The following is a 19,390-nucleotide window of genomic DNA, read 5'->3' as shown; positions in this document are numbered from 1 at the left end:
GGGCCACCAGGGGGCGCCAGGGGACCTGATAGCACGAATGCAGCTCCAACACCAGGGGTCATTTTGATTTAATTCCGTAATAATGTGACTTACATGTAAAGTTCTGAAAACCCTCTGCTCATATACTCAACATTCTCTATTCCATTCTTTTGAACATATTTTATTCTTAGGCTGGATATTTTGTACAGTGTATAGTGCTTGAAATGTTGTATTGTTTTGTTGATTGCAATTCTTCTTACTTTTCTATTTACTATCACCCTTTACTGTTGTGCACATGACAATAAACCTTAAACTTGAAGCACCCTACAGAAAATATACTGTATGTTGCAATACTATCAAATACATATTCATTGACAATGTCCTTTAATTCTGCTCTCTCTTTTGTGTTTTTGCAGTAAAGAAATATGCGATTCCAGCATTGGAGGCAGCATTGTGATGTGTCCACTTTGTGATAAAAAGTGCAATTTCTGGAAGCTCAACTCTACCTGTCTGTCATCTTGGGTAAAGCACAGCATTTATTACATTATTATTATTATTATTATTATTATTATTATTATTATTATTATTATTATTATTATTATTGTTATTGTTATTGTTATTATTATTGTTATTGTTATTGTTATTATTATTGATCACGATAGCAGTATTGTTTATCATTAGTGAAGGTACTTGTTTATCTGATGAATAATGAACTTATATATGTATCTAAATAAAATCTGATGTATATGACAATATTTGAAAAGTTTAGAGGAGAACTAAATTCTTCTTGTCTGGAATGACTGGTGATAAATTCACGGGGGGGCCAGTTGAACTAAGTGGTGTCCCTCTTGCTGAGCGTCTGAATGTCACCCTGTTAGCGCTCAGCGTGGCCCCGCCTCACCTGATGTCACTCTCCCTCTCTCTTCCAGCAATCCCATCTGTTTGATAATGAGGCCACCGTGTTCTTTGCCATATTTATGGGGATTTGGGGTAAGTGGCATTTCACGCTGCCGTCGCTGCATTTAGCCTTTGACAGAGGTCCATTCCCTCCCTACCTGAGAGAAATAAACACACAGCACCGCCCTTACCCTTGTGCTCCAAAGCATATTTTCTATAAACCGCAAGCAGAGCAGATCTGTGCTTAAAACGGATGTATTTCTGCATTAATTACTGATATTGTAGCTTGAATAGGTAAACCAGCCATTGATTAGAAATGGTTTAGAAATTCATAGAAATTTGATTTATAGTAATAGAAATCGATGGGAAATGATTGGACAGAATATTGCGACCCAGACTTCGGCGCGGGACTCCTTGCACTAGTAATTGCAGAAAAATCCATGACTATTCATCATCATATTCATTTTCATGTATGAAAATAGAACTAACTAACCCACCCTAACCTAACCCTAACCCTAATCGCTGTCTCAGCCACCGTAGTGTAGGCTACCCCTAATAGACGCCGTCTCTGGAAATATGTAAATAGGTCTCTGGCAATGATGATTAGATATGGTTCAGAGGAGTTGCAAGGTTATACCAGATACTTAATACATGAGAATGGGGAAAAAAAACAAGATAGCATCTTTTTCAGTAGGGGGTCTCCGATCGGATAAAGTTTGATTCAGGGGGTCTCGGAGGAAAAAACGATTTGGGAGCCCGCGCCCTAAAGCACTATATATTGCTCACCCTTGACGAATGAAAGACTTATTTTTTGGGGTTGACTGGGCTTTAGAGGAATACGGTCCCAAACAAAATGATGGAATGCAGGTCTCTGTGTCTCCTCCGCCCGTCCGCTGGGCAGTGACTCTGTTCCTGGAGTTCTGGAAGCGCCGCCAGGCCCGGCTGGAGTACGAGTGGGATCTGGTGGACTTTGAGGAGGAGCAGCAGCAGCTCCAGATGCGGCCGGAGTTTGAAATCAAATGCACTCACAAGAGGCTGAACAGGATCACTCAGGTACGGCGGTGGGCGTGGATCCGGAGGCGCTTTGGGAACATGTCTGTCTGACTGCGTCGCTCAGTGCTTCCCGACTGCTCTTTCAGGAAATGGAGCCGTACCTCCCCATCAGCAGCAAATGTGCTCGCTTCTGCGTCTCCGGAGCCACGGTTATTTTCTGGGTAAGGTTTCCGAATCGCTGTGAGGCTGCTGTGTGGGTTTTGCTTACGGCGCTGACGATGCCTGCGCTCTCCGCAGATGTCTCTGATCGTGGCCTGCATCATCGGGGTGATAGCGTACAGGCTCGCGGTGTTTGCGGCCTTCGCGAGCCTAATGAAAGACAGCCCGACCAGGAAGATCCAGCTGGTGGGGAGCCTGATCACGCCGCAGCTCGCCACCTCCGTCACGGCGTCCTGCATCAACTTTGTCATCATCATGATCCTCAACTTCTTCTACGAGAGGGTGGCCATTTGGATCACCGATCTGGGTGAGGAGTCTCACGCCTATCCGGCCAACAATACCAGAGCCTCCTTATTCAGCAAAAAGAATGAAAAGGAGGTGTGTAAAAAGGTGTTCCGTTTAAGGAACCAGATGAATGTGTTCACGGCACTGCAGCGGTTCCTAAAATCTCAAAAGCCTTCACATCCATTGGCACAGTATCATCACAGCGGTGATGCACTTTCAACGTCTTGTAGTATAATATGATGAAATTTGCTTTTACACTTTACAAAAAAATATGTTAATTCAAATCCTTCTGTTCCGTCGTTATTTGGCGGGCCACTCGCAGTACCCTTGCGTACCACCGGGGGGGGGGGGGTTGGTGGCTGCTCACAGGTTGAATCGCTGCACTCGCCCGTGCGGCTGCGAGGAGCCGATTGCCGCATCCTGGCGCCGTCGCTCAAAGCCTCCCTTTTATCTCGTCTCTCGGCAGAAATCCCAAAGACCCATCTGGAATACGAGAACAAGCTGACCATGAAGATGTTCCTGTTCCAGTTTGTCAATTACTACTCCTCTTGTTTCTACGTGGCCTTCTTCAAGGGCAAATTTGTGGGTTTCCCTGGCAACTATACCTACATGTTTGGCAAGTGGAGCAACCTGAGGAACGAAGAGGTACGGCATTTAAACATGAGGAGAATCTGACACGGCCCGGGGGACTGGCCTCGTCCCAGGCTTTTCTCTTTCCTGCATACACGAAACGAGTCTTCAGTATATACTGTAGTGGACTCAAATAGTACGCAAAGACTAGGCTGACAAAATGGTGAAATATCGCACGATGCCAAATCGGTGCATTACGCCTGACAACCCCGTATGCTTTTCTATGTTGGCTCCATGTTCCCCCGGGGAGTGTTAATATATACGTTCAAGTTCAGTTTTCGCTTACCCCAAGCATAACGTCACACTCTTCCCGTCCGCAGTGCGACCCTGGAGGCTGTCTGATCGAGCTCACCACTCAGCTGGTCATCGTCATGGCCGGAAAGCAGCTGTGGGGGAACATCCAGGAGGCCCTGCTGCCGTGAGTCCCTCCCACCTCCACCCTCTCACCCTCCCACCTCTGACCTCACACCCCACACCAGCTCAAATCCCATTCGGACGAGTTTATAAGCCAGCGGAGGCTTCCACTGCCTCTCAGGCGTCGTGGAAGCGCTTGTTGGTTTAATAAAGCGGCAGCAACACGTTCTTGTTGTACTTAGCGTGAGAGAAGCCCAAGGCAGCAGTAGCCGCGTCTCCTCTGTAGGTTTCACATTTCCATAACAACCCGGTGTCATCTGGCCGTTTTCCAGGGTGATGCGTAACTGGTGGGGCAGCAGGAAAGCTCGGCACCAGAGCCAGTACAGCCGCTGGGGGCAGGACAACGACCTGCTGAACTTCAGCCAGCTCGGCCTGTTCTACGAGTACCTGGAGATGGGTGAGACACTTTTTCCCCGGTCTACAATGTCGTCCGCGACGGTGGATTTCCAATTTAGGACCCACGCGCGGTTCGTCCGTTCACCGTTCTTCCGTTAAGCCGGCTGACCCGCTCCCGCCGGCGCTCCGGCGCTCTTTGTGGTGACGTCGGCGTTTCCCCGTCTCCCCCCCCCCTCCCTTACTCCCAGTGATCCAGTTCGGCTTCATCACCCTCTTCGTGGCCTCGTTCCCGCTGGCTCCGCTCCTCGCCCTCTTCAACAACATCCTGGAGATCCGAGTGGACGCCTGGAAGTTCACCACGCAGTTCCGGCGGCCCGTGGCGGCCAAAGCCCGGAACATTGGGGCCTGGCAGGAGATCCTCAACGTGGTGGCCATCTTGTCCGTGGTGACCAATGTGAGCGTCCGTGCGCCTATATAAGAGGGTACATTCGTATCACGTTGAATTTAAAAGTCAGTATTTAACCGAGTTCCCTCCGCGTTATTTCATCCAAACAGGCGTTCATTGTGGCGTTCACCTCGGACATGATCCCTCGCCTGGTCTACCTGTACGCCTACCACAGCGGGGCGGAGGCCACCATGAAGGGCTACGTCAACAACAGCCTCTCCATCTACAACATCTCACAGATCTCCGACTACAGCATGCTGGAGAACGGGGAGAGCCCCGACTGGTTCAACAAATCCGTCGTCACCACCTGCAGGTATCGTGCCGTTTTTGAATCCCCTGCTACTTATATTCGGTCTTCCTCCGATGGCTTTGAGACGCGTCGTACTTGGATGGGAGCGCATCCCATCCCGCTCGTGTTTTGACTGACTGACGAGCGCGAGGATCATTTTGTCGATTCCTCCGCCATGTTGAATACACGGATGGGGCGGAGATGTCGAAGGGTGCAGAGACGTTCGCGTTGATGGGCGAGACGGGTCATTTCAAACAACGGGTCATTAAAGCAAACCGCTTTAATGAAGGCGATGAATGGAAAATGATAACTCCCACATTGGGTAAACATCCATTTCTGTCTATTGCCAATTTCATTATATCAGAAAAAAAGGCATTTATTGAACTTGGTTATTACTTTAATTGGTGATGAAACACCAAACCAAAATGTGTATTATTTTTTGAGCATTTTCATTTATTTATTTATTTAACTTCTCCATTCTGTTTGTCTTGCTGTGGTTTGATGTGGGGTTTGGTGTGGGGAAGCCCCTGATTGTCACTCTGATTGCAAGTGCCCTTGAATATAAGAAACAAAAGAGAAGAAAAGAAGCTGCCAAATGCATAGATTTCTCAATGCTAAAAACATTCATACATTTTTCTAGCATGATGATAATAATGTCCATGTGGCAGTTCTGCCTACCACACGCCACCCAAGTGGCGTTCCAGGGCCCACCGGCACAGAGAGGAGGCCAGGTGGAATTAGCCAGGGGCAGATAGAACATGTCATGACAGGGCTGCCATCCTGAGTGTGTGTGTGTGGATTGGGGTTTTAACCTGCTGCTCTTTAGCCCAGCCAATGAGCAACTGGTATGCAGCCACCCTGACCCAATCACCTAGATCCAGGTCAGGTGTGGCTGCTCGTACCATCCCATCCACACACCACACCACAGTCCAGATGTGTTCCCTGCGCAGGTCCTGAATTACCCGTTCCATACGGAGGATCACGTACCGTTGACTCTGCGCGCGTGTGAATGTTTTTTGTTTGTCTCAGGTATCGTGATTACCGCTACCCTCCGGGCCACGTGAAGGAGTACACCCACACCATGCAGTTTTGGCACATCCTCGCCGCCAAAATGGCCTTCATCATCATCATGGAGGTGCGACCTTACCGCCCGTTACGGAACAAGTCATTTGATGACAATTAGGATGAAGAGATGTTACTGACTCTCTTGCCCCCCCCCCCGCTCTCCCCAGCACGTGGTGTTTGTGGTGAAGTTCTTCGTGGCGTGGATGATCCCGGACGTCCCGTCGGAGGTGAAGGCGCGCATCAAGCGGGAGCGCTACCTGATCCAGGAGTACCTGCACAAGTACGAGGTGGAGAAGCTCAAGCTGCAGCTCAGCGCCAACTTCGTCGCCGAGTCGCGCTCGGAGCTCTGCAGCGAGGTTCCCTGCGACGCGGAGAAGCACGAGATGCTCTCGGAATGCCTGTAGCTCCTCCTCCCCCGGATCACAGCCGCGCCCGGCTCCGTCGAGAAGGAACGTATCAAAGGGCTTCTTTCTTCCTGCCTTTCTATCTAGCTATCGCTTCGGGCGCTGATGACGAAACTCCCTCTCGTTGTTGTCGGATCTGTTGATTTTATAAATGAGTTAAGAGCGACTGTCGAACTGTAATCCTATATTAGGGTCTGATGCGCTGCCGAGGCAGCGGGGAATATCTCCGAAATTCACCTTTTCTCGCGTTTGAAAACGTTGTCTGCCATTAGTGAATTGTCGCTGTTCGGGAGGATGTGGGATGTCCCAGCTAGCTCCCGAGTTCTGGGCTCCGGTCTCAGTTGCTTTCTGACGCCATTCTTCTCGAGTGTTTTGAATATCGTAGTGGAGTTCGAGAGGCTTTATTTTGTTTTATTTTTTACGTGTTAGCCTTTCGATGGCCGCGCCGCATGACGTCCTGGATTGGATCGTGTCTTAACTGCATGTTACTGTGATTAGAGTGTACCGTGAAGTCGTGACTTTAACCCCCGAAGAAAAAAGAAGGATCATTATGTGTCGGATCGGAGGGTTTTGAAGGATGTATGTCCTCGCAGTCCTATCATTTAGAGTTAGAGATTTTTATTTCGATGATGAGAGCTGCTCACATCACTTAGAGAAGATATGTCGGACCATTGATAATCAGAGAATCCGTAGCTGTGCTGAAGGTCGGGGTGTTTTTTTATGTGATAAATGTTGAGGGAGAGCAGTTGTATTAAAACTGTACTTTTACTATTACCTCAATAATTATAATAATTATTGCTATTTTCTTTTCATCATTCTGATCCAGTAACAATCAATAATGATTTTTTATTGTTTCTTTTTAAACGCACATTCCACCCAGCAGCTAGAAACTTCCCAATCTGCCGAGGGACCAATTTGGATTTTCACCGGTGCTTAAAATCCGAAGTACATTTCAGTATATTTCGGGTAAAAGCAGTGGACGTTAGCCAGTCCGAGACTGTTCTGTGTTGTCAGCAGAAGCGTTAATCGATTTAGAATTGTTCACAATAGCGCTTAATATTGTTGACATTGACTCTCGGTCACATATGTGAAGAAAAAGTATTTTTTGGTGTTTTCCCAAATCGTAGACCAACATATCGCACCATTCAAAGCTAATTGCGGAGAGCCAGGAGGCTGCCAGGAGGCTGCCAGGAGTTGTGTAGATACGAAGAGAGTATTATCTATTTAAGGTGCATTGGAATGACATTTATTTATTGATCTGTTGCTGGTGCATTTCAGGCAGAAGGAATTTATGCATCTACTTTTTAAATTGTTATTTTTGAATAACAATCGACCCAAGTCTTGATTGATAAATTCAGTTAGCGCCTTAAAATAACACTGACCGTCGGGCATTGTTGGAAATCTTTTGCTAATACCAGTATCAGCTTCTATGTAGTAGTACTTTTGAAACAGTATTATCCATTTAAATACAGAGCTATTGTACCCACATGTCCTTTGATTTCTTAACAAAAGTGTAGTTGTGTACTCTCTGCTTTTTCCAAATGCTGTCTAATGTCTAAAAACTGTTCCACGCTTGCATTATGTGTAATAAAGCCTTTTGCGAATTACTGCAGACTTTTTTGTTCATTTATTGTTCCTTTGTTCAATGGCTCAGCTACTCAGTTTAACAGCCCTTAAATAAATAACAGACTCCTAAAATATTTATTTTGTAAATGACATTGACATTTTTAGGATATACTACTACTACTACTGAACTACCGACAGCCTTAATTATTTCTCTATAGCAGCAGTAATCACATAGCTTTGTGGCACAGTGTATTTTGTTTACTCAGTTCACTTTATTATTAATAATAATAATAATAATAATAATAATAATAATAATAATGATAATAATAATAATAATAATAATAATAATAATAATAATAACAATAAAAATACCCGATGATGATATCTGATGTCCTAAATGTATTAAGCCAATTACATCTCATAATTTGATCAAAGGATTTCCTGCCGTTCTGTTAATATTCACAATAAATAAATAAAATAACTTCAACCTAAACATTAACTTGAACGCTGGTGTCGCGCTCCCGTGTAAGCGCAATATTACAAATGGCCGCCAGGTGGCACACGGACCCCACAAGCCCATCAGAAATGGATTTCAGGCTTAACTCTCCTTTTGTTCGATCCTATAAACAGGTATTTTTGTTTTTGGAGATGTTGTTCTTGTTCCTTTCCCGTGCGTTTTAGTGGTGGGACACAAGCTGCAGGCTATGCTACTAACTGGTAATGGTAAAATGCCATTTTCCTACCATAGGCGAATTGTTCTGCTACTGGCGCGGCGTGAACACCTCGTGGCATTTGAAATAATAAATACATGTGAGTGGTTATTTGATAGTACGGATGGGAACGACAGCAATTATTATAATTGTATTGAATTGTATCGTCTCCTGTAGAAGAGCGCGTATAAAGACAACCCCCCCCCCCTACTCTTTTGGTTTCCATAGCACCGCCCCTGGGAGAATTGCAGTTTTTTTTTGGGGAAGACCCCTCGTTTTGATCCACATCTTTTTAAGCGCGATCATATCCGATCGAAAAAAAAATATATATATATTAGAAAAAAATAATAATAATAATAATACGGTGTTATCCTCCTGATCAAATATTTACGTTCAAGGTCACGGCCGTTCTCCAGTCGAGCTTGAATTCAACGTTCATCTGTTGATTCGTTCAAAAACGAACGATCAATCAAGCGATTCCTCTTTTTTGTTGAGGAATAAATAGTGGCAAACCATGATAATAATTTAAAAAAAACAAAAAACAAAACAAAACAAAACAAAACAACACAAATAAATAAGATAAGAAGAGCGCGAAGAGCGCGTGGGCGCGCGGGGCCGACCCGGGCGCCGCACGCGCCGCGGGCTCAGGGCGACGTCACGGAGGCAGAGGGAGGCTCGCGCGCTCCACGCGAGGCGCCGCGTCACGACGACGCGCTTTGATTTTTTTTTTTTTTTTACACAGCGGCAGCTCCCGCGCGCGCACACCTGCGTCCCGGGGCTCTGGTCCGGTTGTTGTAGGGGTCGGAAACGGGACGGTTCTCCTCCTCCTCCGCCTCCTTCTCCTTCCTCCACCTCCTTCCTCCACCTTCCCCTCCTTCCTCTCCTCCTTCTCTGGTTTTCAGATGGTGATGGCGACCGGCAGCGGCCGGGGGGTCGGAGCCGCGGTTCCTCCGCAGGGCTCTTCTTCGTAGTTGGGGGGGGGGGTGGGCCCGCCGTGGTGCCGGGAGAGGACCGTCCGCTCTGAAGATCAACCGCTTTTCGACGGAGCCCATTGTCACCCCCCCCACACACACACACACACACACCCGCCCTCTTCCGCCGCCGGGGCTCGGGGCGTGGGCGTCCCCGCGTCCCGCGTCTCCGCCACACGATGCGCGACAACCCCGACAGTATTTAGAACACAGAGGCCCGCGCGTTTGAGAACAAACTGGACATGGAGTCCGTCAAGTCCAAAGCCTCGGCCGGGGTGAAGGAATTCGCCGGGAAGGCCCTGGGCCACGTGCACAGGTATGCGCGCTGTTTGTCTGTGGGTTGTTTGTTTTTTTGTTGTTGTTGTTGTTGTTGTTGTTGTTGTTGTTGTTGTCGTCGTGCTGTGATTTGACGTTTCCACTTTTCCTCTGTGTTTGGGTGGTGCACTGCAACCGGGTGTGACCGCGTTCTGCTGCCACGCCAAGCAAGTCCTTTAAACAACTCGGAAGTCGTCTCAGGCACGCCTTTAGAAGCGAGCGGGAACTATGCAATCGCGTGCGTGCGTGTGTGTGTGCGTGTGTGTGTGTGTGTGTGTGTGTGTGCGCGCCATGACGACAGACCGGGCCTAGGTGAGGTTGGAACTCGATGTCACTACGAACTGTCCCGTAGAGTCAAGAAGGCCGCGCCTGCTACGTTCAGGCCGAGCCAATTTAGTCGCATTTACAAGATCGGGACCCCCCTCCCCCCCCCCCCCCCCCCTCCTCCTCTTCCAGATGCCCGCTCCAAATGGTTGCTGTGTGTTCCCCAGAAAGAAAATAATAAACAATGATGGATTTTGCTATTGATAAAAAAACACCCCGTATCTGTTTTCTAATTTTCCAACAGCGTGACAAGAATTTGTTCGAAATTGTTTGTGAGAAACGAATTCCGTCGCGCTCCACGTCGCACCTTTCGACCCAGCTGCCTTTGACATTATATGCTTATAATGCGCTTATTTATAAATGATCTGTTATGAACCTTCACACACACACACACACACACACAGCGTCTTATTGCCTTTAACAGGGTGCCAACCTGGAAACGAAACAAGCTTTAATCCTTCAAAAATAAACATGACGTGCCATTTATTCATTTTTTTTTTATTGAAAAGAAAAACAAAACGTAGTTGACATTTTTTTTTTTGTTTTATATTGTTTATGCATTTAATATTTTAATAACTGTTTTACATTTTATTATTGTGTGATTTACATTTAGGCCAATTTAAGTTTTCATCCTTTTTTTGGTTAATTATTACCCGTTATTTTAGTCCCTTTCAGTCGACAGATGTGTGTTCCATCCGCCCAAAGAAGCTTTATATTGTGTTTTGAATCCAGTTTGATTTATATCCGAACGAATGGCATCGAATAAAGGCAGGATTCCGTCTGCTTTACAGTGGAGGCATGCGAGGAATTCCCAGATATTGAGGGACGAGCTGCTGTTCTTCGCTGTGAATGCTAATGAGTCTGGGCTGGTTGGCGCAATGCGGTAGAGGCTTTTCTTCCGACCTCTACATCTCCAGGCAATCGAGCGCCTTTTATTTGGTTGCCTTTTGCGTTTTTATTCATTCGAGGAGCGGTTTGGTTCGTTTGCGCATTCCAATTGACGCGCTTCGAATTACCGCGAACCATCCGTTCCCGCCATCAGAATCACAACCCAAATCTGTTTATTCGGCCAGGTACATTTAAATATCCAATTTATTTGTCTTGGTACAGCAAGGCTTGGTGCGTTGCTGTGCAGGCCCTTGCCATAAAAAGCCCGACAGTGTAAAAAAACAAACGGGAAAAAAAAACCAATACAAATAGAAAAACAAAATACACTACAATGTACAGAATGTGTTGTACACACGCAACTGGGCGAATTAAATGGCCGTGGAAGGGGTGGAGTGGCAGTGTGGTTGATATTGGCTGTGATTGGTCTTTTTGTCCTAACATATACATTCATAAAAGCCTAAATCCCGGTTGCCATGCGGGAATTATCTCTCTGTCCGCCTCCGACTGGAAATAATAATAATAATAATAATAATAATAATAATAGTAAAATATTGTGCGTTGTCATATTCTATTTTCACGTTCACATTCATTGCCACAGCGTCGATTTAGCCGTGAAGATATTATTATTTTTTCCAACCGTCGCCTGGTGTTTCTGGCGCAAGCCCCATTGCCGGCTGCGCGGGAGACTACAGTGTGGGACCCCCCCTCCATCGCAGGGCGCTGGAGAGGAAGCAGAAGACCGGGGAGGTGATCGAGCTGACGGAGGACGGGAGGCCCCTGGAGGCCCCGGAGAGGAAGGCCCCGCTGTGCGACTGCACGTGCTTCGGGCTGCCCCGCCGCTACGTCATCGCCGTCATGAGCGGCTTGGGCTTCTGCATCTCCTTCGGCATCCGGTGCAACCTGGGCGTGGCCATCGTGGGCATGGTGAACAACAGCACCGTCCACCAGAACGGCAGGATCGTCGTCAAAGAGGTGCGGCGTCGCCTTTGGCGTTTTGTCACGTACAAAAGAAAAGAAAAGCAGAAATATTAAAAAAAAACAAAACAAAAAAAAAACCACAGACATAATGAACGATGACAATAGACAAAAGAAAAAAAAAAAAGCAAACGAAGAAATCGTCGCACATTTCCTTTCTGGCAAAACATTGAAATCAACGCAACGGCTTAAATGCCCACGCACAACTCGCGTCGTTTAATTCACATAAACATTAAAAAAAAAAAAAAAACCCCATTTGGAGCTGGTTTTTCAGACAGTTATCTATAGATAACGCAGGAAATGCAAAATGCGGACATGAGATAATGTGCATTTTATGACTATCTTTAATTTCCCTCGGCTCCCGCGTCCGTGTCACTCTCTCGGATAAAATTGTCCGAAAACAGCTGAACGCGCTCTTTTTTTTAAAAAAAGGCATAAACAAAGCAAAACGACGATTATCTGAAGTGAAATGGTGAATGTGGGAACATAACGCACCGCAATGTTGTCCTCCGTTTCCCCCCCCCCCCTTGGCTCCCGTTTCTATGTCGCAACGAAGAAAGCCAAGTTTAACTGGGACCCGGAGACGGTCGGCATGATCCACGGATCCTTTTTTTGGGGCTACATCGTGACGCAGATCCCCGGGGGATACATTTCCTCGAGGTTGGCTGCGAACAGGTAGGGCCCGCCACGTGCCCCCACGCACGCCTTTGAACGATCCTGAATAAAAGACGAGAACGAAATCCACGCGGAGGGTGCGGGTATGGAATTTGAGCGAATGACGGGGCCGCGGCCGCACAAAGCCCGATCGGCCCTTATTTAAAACCACACCCGGTGATTTGGGAGGGATGGCGCGGGGCCCCGGCGAGAGGTCTGACCGCGCGGGCGGCGCCCTGCGGCTGCGGAGCTCGGGGCTCTGAGCCACCTGTTAATGAGCTCCCCCGGGGGAAGCCGTGTCTAATCCGCGCCATTCTTCCTCGCTGCGTGGCGACCAGCCCCGCTCCCGTCGCCATGGGCTTTTAGGCTTCCATTCAGCCTCGTATGCACACGAGCACGCAGGCCATTGTGGGTAATCATAGTTCATGCAAGATTAACGCGGTAAGTGAAATATGGTCGTAAATAATTAAATGTATGTAAATTTACAAATTAATAAATGTAGGCCTATATCTAAAATAAATAAATACAAATATAAGGATATGTATATATATATATATATATATATATATATATATATATATATATATATATATATATATATATATATATATATATATATATATATATGTATATATATATGAAATAAATGCATACATAAAAACATATATATATTTATGTGTGTATCGAAACACGGACATCTAATCTGATCTCATCATTCCGTCTCGTGCCTCGTGGTTTTAGGACTCGCCCCGCGCGTGCCGACGAGGTTTAGCGGGACGTGACAAACACGAGAACGAGACGCTTCTCTCCCTCCCTCCCTCCCTCCCTCTCTTTTTCGCTCTCTCTCTCCTTTTCTCTCTCTCTCTCCATTTTTCTCTCTCTCTTTTTCTCTCTCATTTTCTCCCCCTCCTTTTCTCTCTCCTTTTCTTACTCTCTCTTTCTCTCTCTCTCCTTTTCTTACTCTCTCTTTCTCTCTCTCTCCTTTTCTCTCTCTCTCTCTTTCTCTCTCACTTTTTCTCTCTCTCCCCCCTCTCTTTCTCTCGCCCTCTCGCTCTCCCTTTCTCTCTCTCCATTTTTCTCTCTCTCTTTTTCTCTCTCTCCCCCCTCTCTTTCTCTCGCCCTCTCGCTCTCCCTTTCTCTCTCTCCATTTTTCTCTCTCTCTTTTTCTCGCTCTCATTTTCTCTCTCTCTCTCTTTCTCTCTTTTTCTCTCTCCCTCCCTTTCTCTCTCTCTCTCTCTCTCTCTCTCTCTCTTTTTCTCTCTCTCTCTCCCTCTCTCCCTGTTTCTCTCTCTCTCTCTCTCCCTCTCTCTCTCTCTCTTTTTGTCTAAAACGCATCGCGCGCGAGAGACAATTACTGTTCCCCGACTCGAGCCCCGCGCGTGGAAGCCAATTCATCAGTCATTCATGTGGTTTGATTCCATTGCGTGCAGCCGAAGTGGCGGAAAGACAACAAGCCGTATATTTCGTTGCGACTCCTTTTTTTTTTTTTATCGCCTGCCAAATTTGACGTTGTAATATATACCGCACCACAACGAAATAGCAAGGGGGGGAATAATCAAACTGAAATGATCGTTTTTAATTTCCAGGGTATTTGGTGCAGCCATCGTGCTGACCTCGACGCTCAACATGTTGATTCCCTCCGCTGCCAGAGTCCACTATGGGTGTGTCATCTTTGTAAGGATATTACAAGGGCTGGTTGAGGTAAGAGCCCTTTATCCGAAACGAAAAATCAAAAAACAACAACAAAAAAAAAAATCGAATATATATACTGTATAAACTGTATATGTATATATATATATATGAATGGTATTTATGCTGTTATGACTAGGGGATGTAATATCGGGTTACAAAGAGGATTCCCTTCTGTTGATTTTACAAAAAGGGAACAAAATGAAGGCTGCACCGCCGTAGGAAACGTGAATCGCGCTTTATTGATCCGTTCTTCCGTAGCTCTGTATTTATGGGATGGGGTATCCATTGCTGCTACGCATGCCAACTGGAGGGTGTCCTGCTCTGTATAGTGGCAATGCAATGGGCGGCTGTACAGGACGACAGCCCATATTCAAAGCCGGCTTCATCTCAGACGGTGGGATTTGATTCCCAGTCTTTGAGCGATAGTGAGTTGTGTCATGTTGATGTTTCCTCCCCGTTGTGATGGAGAGATATGAACAGGTCTTCAATTTCCAGCCAAGAGAGACTCATGTGTTTTTTTTTTTTTTTTTTTTTTTTTTGTTGGATGGACAAAGAAGGCTCATTTAATTTATAGCGGATAGCGGGTATATGAAAAACCTTCTCCTAAAATAGGTTATGGTGGTGGTTTACCATCTTTATTGAAATTTATTTTAATAGAACATACAAGTTTCAAGCTAAAAATTAATAAAGGATAGATGGTGCATTCACTGTCTAATGTTGAAAGGCCAAGAACCATTTAGTAAATGTATTTGAGATGAATACGGCTTTAAAACATTCTAACTTGATATTCACAGATACTCAAAGAGCACACGAATACATTAAAATGAGTATGTGTTTGAAACAGTTTTTAATTAATTAATATAATTGCTTACCATGGTCAATGAGACACTTTTAGTAGATGCCGAGCTCATCAATACCAACCAGGTCAATAAACAGAGTAATGATGGTGACAGGAGTCACACCGTGAGTCTTTTTATGATCTCTGCTGCTGAATGACTTGAGCTTTTCTCTGCGATAGTTGACATATTGGCACGCTCGTAAGGATGTATATACTGTTAGAGTTTTTCTTTACTGAGGAGCCATCATTTCAATGGCTTAGATTGCTGATACATTGCTGCATTGATTGGGTCACAGCATAGATTGGATGTGTCCAATGGCTGGGGGCTAACATTTCAATTCGATACAATAGCTGTGTGCTATTAAAACATCTCTGATTATTCACTGCATCTATTATGCTGAAACCCATATGCATTCTATTGACGTATTGTGATTTGGATTGGCAGGCTGGTAAAAAACAGTCAAGTAACAGCACCTCCAGTGAATAGGAACGTTTCAGAGAGCTCATGTTGAGGTTTCGGCCTCTGCTGAAACATACTATTTGGATGTTGGAATCATACCATTTTGTCTTCTTTAGCCTGACGGACATTCCAACTTCTAAATCATTTTTAACTCTTTTTTTGCTCTAATTGTTTAAATCTTTTTGCAAAATAATAACACTTATAAAAAACGTTGACCACAATAACCATAATGGCCTTCTTTGGTGTATCTAGGGAGTGACCTACCCAGCCTGCCATGGTATATGGAGCAAGTGGGCTCCTCCACTAGAGAGAAGTCGCCTGGCTACCACTTCCTTCTGTGGTAAATATTAGTGTTTTCGATGTTGGGCAATTCTTGTAAGGCTAGGTTTCAAACCATGTCTAGGGTTAAGGACTTATGAGCCCTTATGAAATGTCCTCTGTCTTCATCTTCAATTAAACCAGGCTCCTATGCTGGTGCTGTCATTGCTATGCCTCTGGCTGGCATCCTGGTGCAGTATTCTGGCTGGTCCTCTGTGTTCTACATCTATGGTAAGAACAATCAATTGGTCATGTACTGGTTGTGTCATTTGGTTGTGTGTGTGTGTGTGTGTGTGTGTGTGTGTGTGTGTGTGTGTGTGTGTGTGTGTGTGTGTGTGTGTGTGTGTGTGTGTGAGAGTGTTTTGTAATTGCCGTGCATTTACAGAGAAGGGAGATATCGATAGAGACAGGGAGCAAGAGAAATTAGATTCGAGACATGTAATGTGGTATGCATTCGCATGGGCATACAGTTTGCATTCACATTTGCTGCTCTTGCCAAAGGTAAAAAAAAGATCTTATTTTTCACCTTTGGTTTCAGCATGAAGCAAGCCAGAGTTTGTCCGAGAGTCTGGTGAAAGTCAAACAGTTTTTTTTCCGAGGCAGACCGTGCATTGATTTCCACCCCCAATGTTTTGGTGCGTCTGCTCTGCAAAGAACATCCCCCTTCCTCCCTCCAAAGAGTGGATATGCGTTGCCTCATGTCTGAGAATTATCCTTTCGGGGCTTTTTTTGAAAGATTAGGCTGCCAAACACCGTACACATAATATTCTTACATAACGCTGAAGATAGAATCTCTGTACCACTAATGTGCTAGTCCCCATTAAGTCCTCTGCCTGTGCTTTGCAGGGTGCTTTGGAATCCTCTGGTACATGTTCTGGATCCTGGTTTCGTATGAGAGCCCCGCTGAACACCCGACCATCACGGACGAGGAGCGCTGCTACATCGAGGAGAGCATTGGCGAGAGTGCCAAGCTCATGGGTCCTTCTGATGTGAGGGAACACACAAAGATTTTGTTATGAGCTACATGCAGCAATCCAATGAGCATAAAACCTGCCAGAAGTTCAGAAAGTTAGAAATTCACACCACTCCTCTTTTGAGGGAGCTTCTAAACGTCTAAACTTGTCTTTTGTGAAAGGACACCATCGCTCCACTTTTATTTTTTGAAGTTCTTTAGACATATCAAATAGGTAATGGACAACCACATGTACCATTGTTTGCTGAAATGATGGTCCTCTTCCTCAGAAATTCAAAACCCCCTGGAGAAAGTTCTTCACCTCCATGCCTGTCTATGCAATCATCGTGGCCAACTTCTGCAGAAGCTGGACCTTCTACCTGCTGCTCATCAGCCAGCCTGCGTACTTTGAGGAGGTGTTTGGCTTTGAGATAAGCAAGGTGAGATGAGCGTAACAAAATAGACAATTTGACTGTTACATCTTTATACACAATTTTTATCATGATGCCAAAGTACTCACTGACGTCTGAGTTCAAATGTGTACGTGGTTTCAGGTTGGCATGCTGTCCGCCCTACCCCATTTGGTGATGACCATCATCGTGCCCATTGGCGGCCAGCTGGCCGACTACCTCCGTAGCAGGAACATCCTGACCACCACCACTGTCCGCAAGATCATGAACTGTGGAGGTGAGGGAAAAAAAGACTAGATCGTTGATGATGATGAATGGCCTTTAATGTGCAATTTTGTTTTAGAAAACTCTCTGTTTCAATGCATGTTGGCTAAGAGATGGTGGCCGGTCATTGATTTCATATCTGTCACTTCTAAAATTGAGTGAAAACCCGGTATCATGGTTAATTCAATTGGCACCGCGGCTGCTGATAGCCTGTGGGGGCATTGGTGTGCGTGTGTGTGTGTGTGTGTCTGTGTGTCTGTGTGTCTGTGTGTGTGACCTGCTGCCTGTGTCTGCCTCTCTACAGGATTTGGCATGGAAGCCACATTGCTGCTGGTGGTTGGATATTCCCACAGCAAAGGAGTGGCCATCTCCTTTCTTGTCCTCGCTGTGGGCTTCAGTGGATTTGCTATATCAGGTCAGTAATAGTAAAACAGAAAATGTCTGACAAATGGCTACTTTTTTTTTGGAATAATATGCTATTTCCTCATGATAATAAATATTACCACACTCACTGAGGCCTGCCTACTATATATTGTTGTGCACACAAATTCACAGTAAACTGCGTTTATTCACCATTGTTGCAAAGACAAAATACCAGTTTAACATGTGATAAAATCAATCTTCAACACTATCCACCCTAAGGCTTGACTGCAGATAGGTTTTGTTATATCCCTACGGCAGCTTTGACATTTACTCCAGCAGAGGTCCGTGGTCTGTGGGCTGAAACCCGGCTCACGTCTCTCGCCTCTTGTTCTCCAGCTTTCTCCTGGAGTGTTTAATAATTCAGTGTGAGAAGTCCCAGGGGAGCCGCCAGGCAGCAGCTAGCGAGCGAGGACACTCACTCATTCAGCCCGTCAGCGTGGGGGAGGAGCGAAGGGTGTGACAAGTTACTCCCGCTTTCTGCAAGAAGATGGCCCCGATCTGCGGGGCTTGGATCTTAAACCATGTCTAGGAAATGTTTGAAATGAAATTAAAAATATATGGTAAAATATCTATATTAAAACACATTGTTTTCTATTTTTGTTGTGCATTTTGTTTTCCATTAGGGTTCAACGTCAATCACTTGGATATTGCTCCAAGATATGCCAGCATCCTCATGGGTATTTCTAATGGTGTGGGCACGCTGTCTGGAATGGTGTGTCCCCTGATTGTTGGAGCCATGACGAAGAACAAGGTAAGGCTTGAAAACACCACAGGAATTGTTCAATCAGGCCACTTCACTTATGCGTTAAAGTGACATGAGCCTAATTAATGAATATGTTCTGTATGGTAATACTTACTATGGTCGCGATAGCCCTAATGTGTTTGACAATGATTTGTAGATAAATAGATATGAACGAAGCATGGCACATTGAATATATTTTCAAACATCATTAGTAACATATATGACATTATATTGTTATATTGTATCCATGCTCATATTTTATATTGATACACACAATGGAATATTGTTTCTTTGACCCATTAAGTTATGGATATATATTAAAAGAAAATACTCCAGGTATTATATTTTCCTTTTCTATTCCCCAGAGTCGAGAGGAGTGGCAGTACGTGTTCCTGATTGCCTCTATGGTACATTATGGCGGCGTGGTGTTCTACGGGCTCTTCGCGTCAGGGGAGAAGCAGCCGTGGGCTGACCCCGAACTGACCAGCGACGAGAAGTGCGGCTTCATCGACGAGGACGAGCTGGCGGAGGAGACGGGCGACATCACGCAGAGCTACGGTGCTCTGGCCGGCCCGGCCAAGTCCTACGGAGCCACCACGCAGGTGAACGGCGGCTGGCCGGGCGGCTGGGAGAAGACCGAGGAGTACGTCCAGGAGGACGCACAGGGAGGAGGATATGGGTATAGGCAGGATGAGGGCTACTCCTAGACCAAACAAACTCTCTGTAACACATAAACAAACGTACACACACACACACACACACACACACACACACACACACACACACACATATACACATACTGTACACACACACATTTGCTAAAACATAAATGAGACACACAGTTGAGTCATTAAAAAAGGCGTCGACAGACAGGAGACATAAAAAATAGAACAATTACAATCCGTTGTTGTGTTTGCCCAAATTCAGTCTGT

General features: G+C 45.7%; 2 protein-coding genes across 3 annotated transcripts in view; both read left to right on the top strand.

The window, feature by feature from the left end:
* The window catches only part of ano5b (anoctamin 5b), a 22,549-nt gene extending 14,986 nt beyond the window's left edge, over positions 1–7,563 (top strand). For both annotated transcript variants that reach the window (XM_079997540.1, XM_079997539.1), the window contains 12 exons: positions 396–501; positions 909–969; positions 1,778–1,929; positions 2,016–2,090; positions 2,167–2,395; positions 2,840–3,018; positions 3,324–3,421; positions 3,690–3,814; positions 4,002–4,207; positions 4,309–4,511; positions 5,517–5,622; positions 5,720–7,563. In XM_079997540.1, the coding sequence (XP_079853666.1) occupies positions 396–501; positions 909–969; positions 1,778–1,929; positions 2,016–2,090; positions 2,167–2,395; positions 2,840–3,018; positions 3,324–3,421; positions 3,690–3,814; positions 4,002–4,207; positions 4,309–4,511; positions 5,517–5,622; positions 5,720–5,956 (1,777 nt within the window). In that variant the 3' untranslated portion in view covers positions 5,957–7,563. The remainder of the gene's footprint in view (positions 1–395; positions 502–908; positions 970–1,777; positions 1,930–2,015; positions 2,091–2,166; positions 2,396–2,839; positions 3,019–3,323; positions 3,422–3,689; positions 3,815–4,001; positions 4,208–4,308; positions 4,512–5,516; positions 5,623–5,719) is intronic.
* Positions 7,564–9,445: 1,882 nt separating this feature from the next.
* On the top strand, positions 9,446–19,165 carry slc17a6b (solute carrier family 17 member 6b; the record flags this gene model as incomplete). The annotated part of the gene is made up of 12 exons (XM_079997410.1): positions 9,446–9,519; positions 11,447–11,702; positions 12,262–12,380; positions 13,946–14,060; positions 15,602–15,689; positions 15,812–15,898; positions 16,514–16,656; positions 16,910–17,059; positions 17,174–17,306; positions 17,598–17,708; positions 18,340–18,467; positions 18,824–19,165. The coding sequence occupies 12 exons, from the start codon at positions 9,446–9,448 to the stop codon at positions 19,163–19,165; spliced, it is 1,746 nt and encodes a 581-aa protein (XP_079853536.1).
* Positions 19,166–19,390: the final 225 nt, after the last annotated feature.

Source organism: Zeus faber (genome assembly GCF_960531495.2).
Source record: "Zeus faber genome assembly, chromosome: 3".
Classification (NCBI taxonomy): Eukaryota; Metazoa; Chordata; class Actinopteri; order Zeiformes; family Zeidae; genus Zeus; species Zeus faber.
The sequence above is the reverse complement of the archived record's forward strand: the minus strand, read 5'-3'. Positions and strand labels throughout refer to the sequence as shown.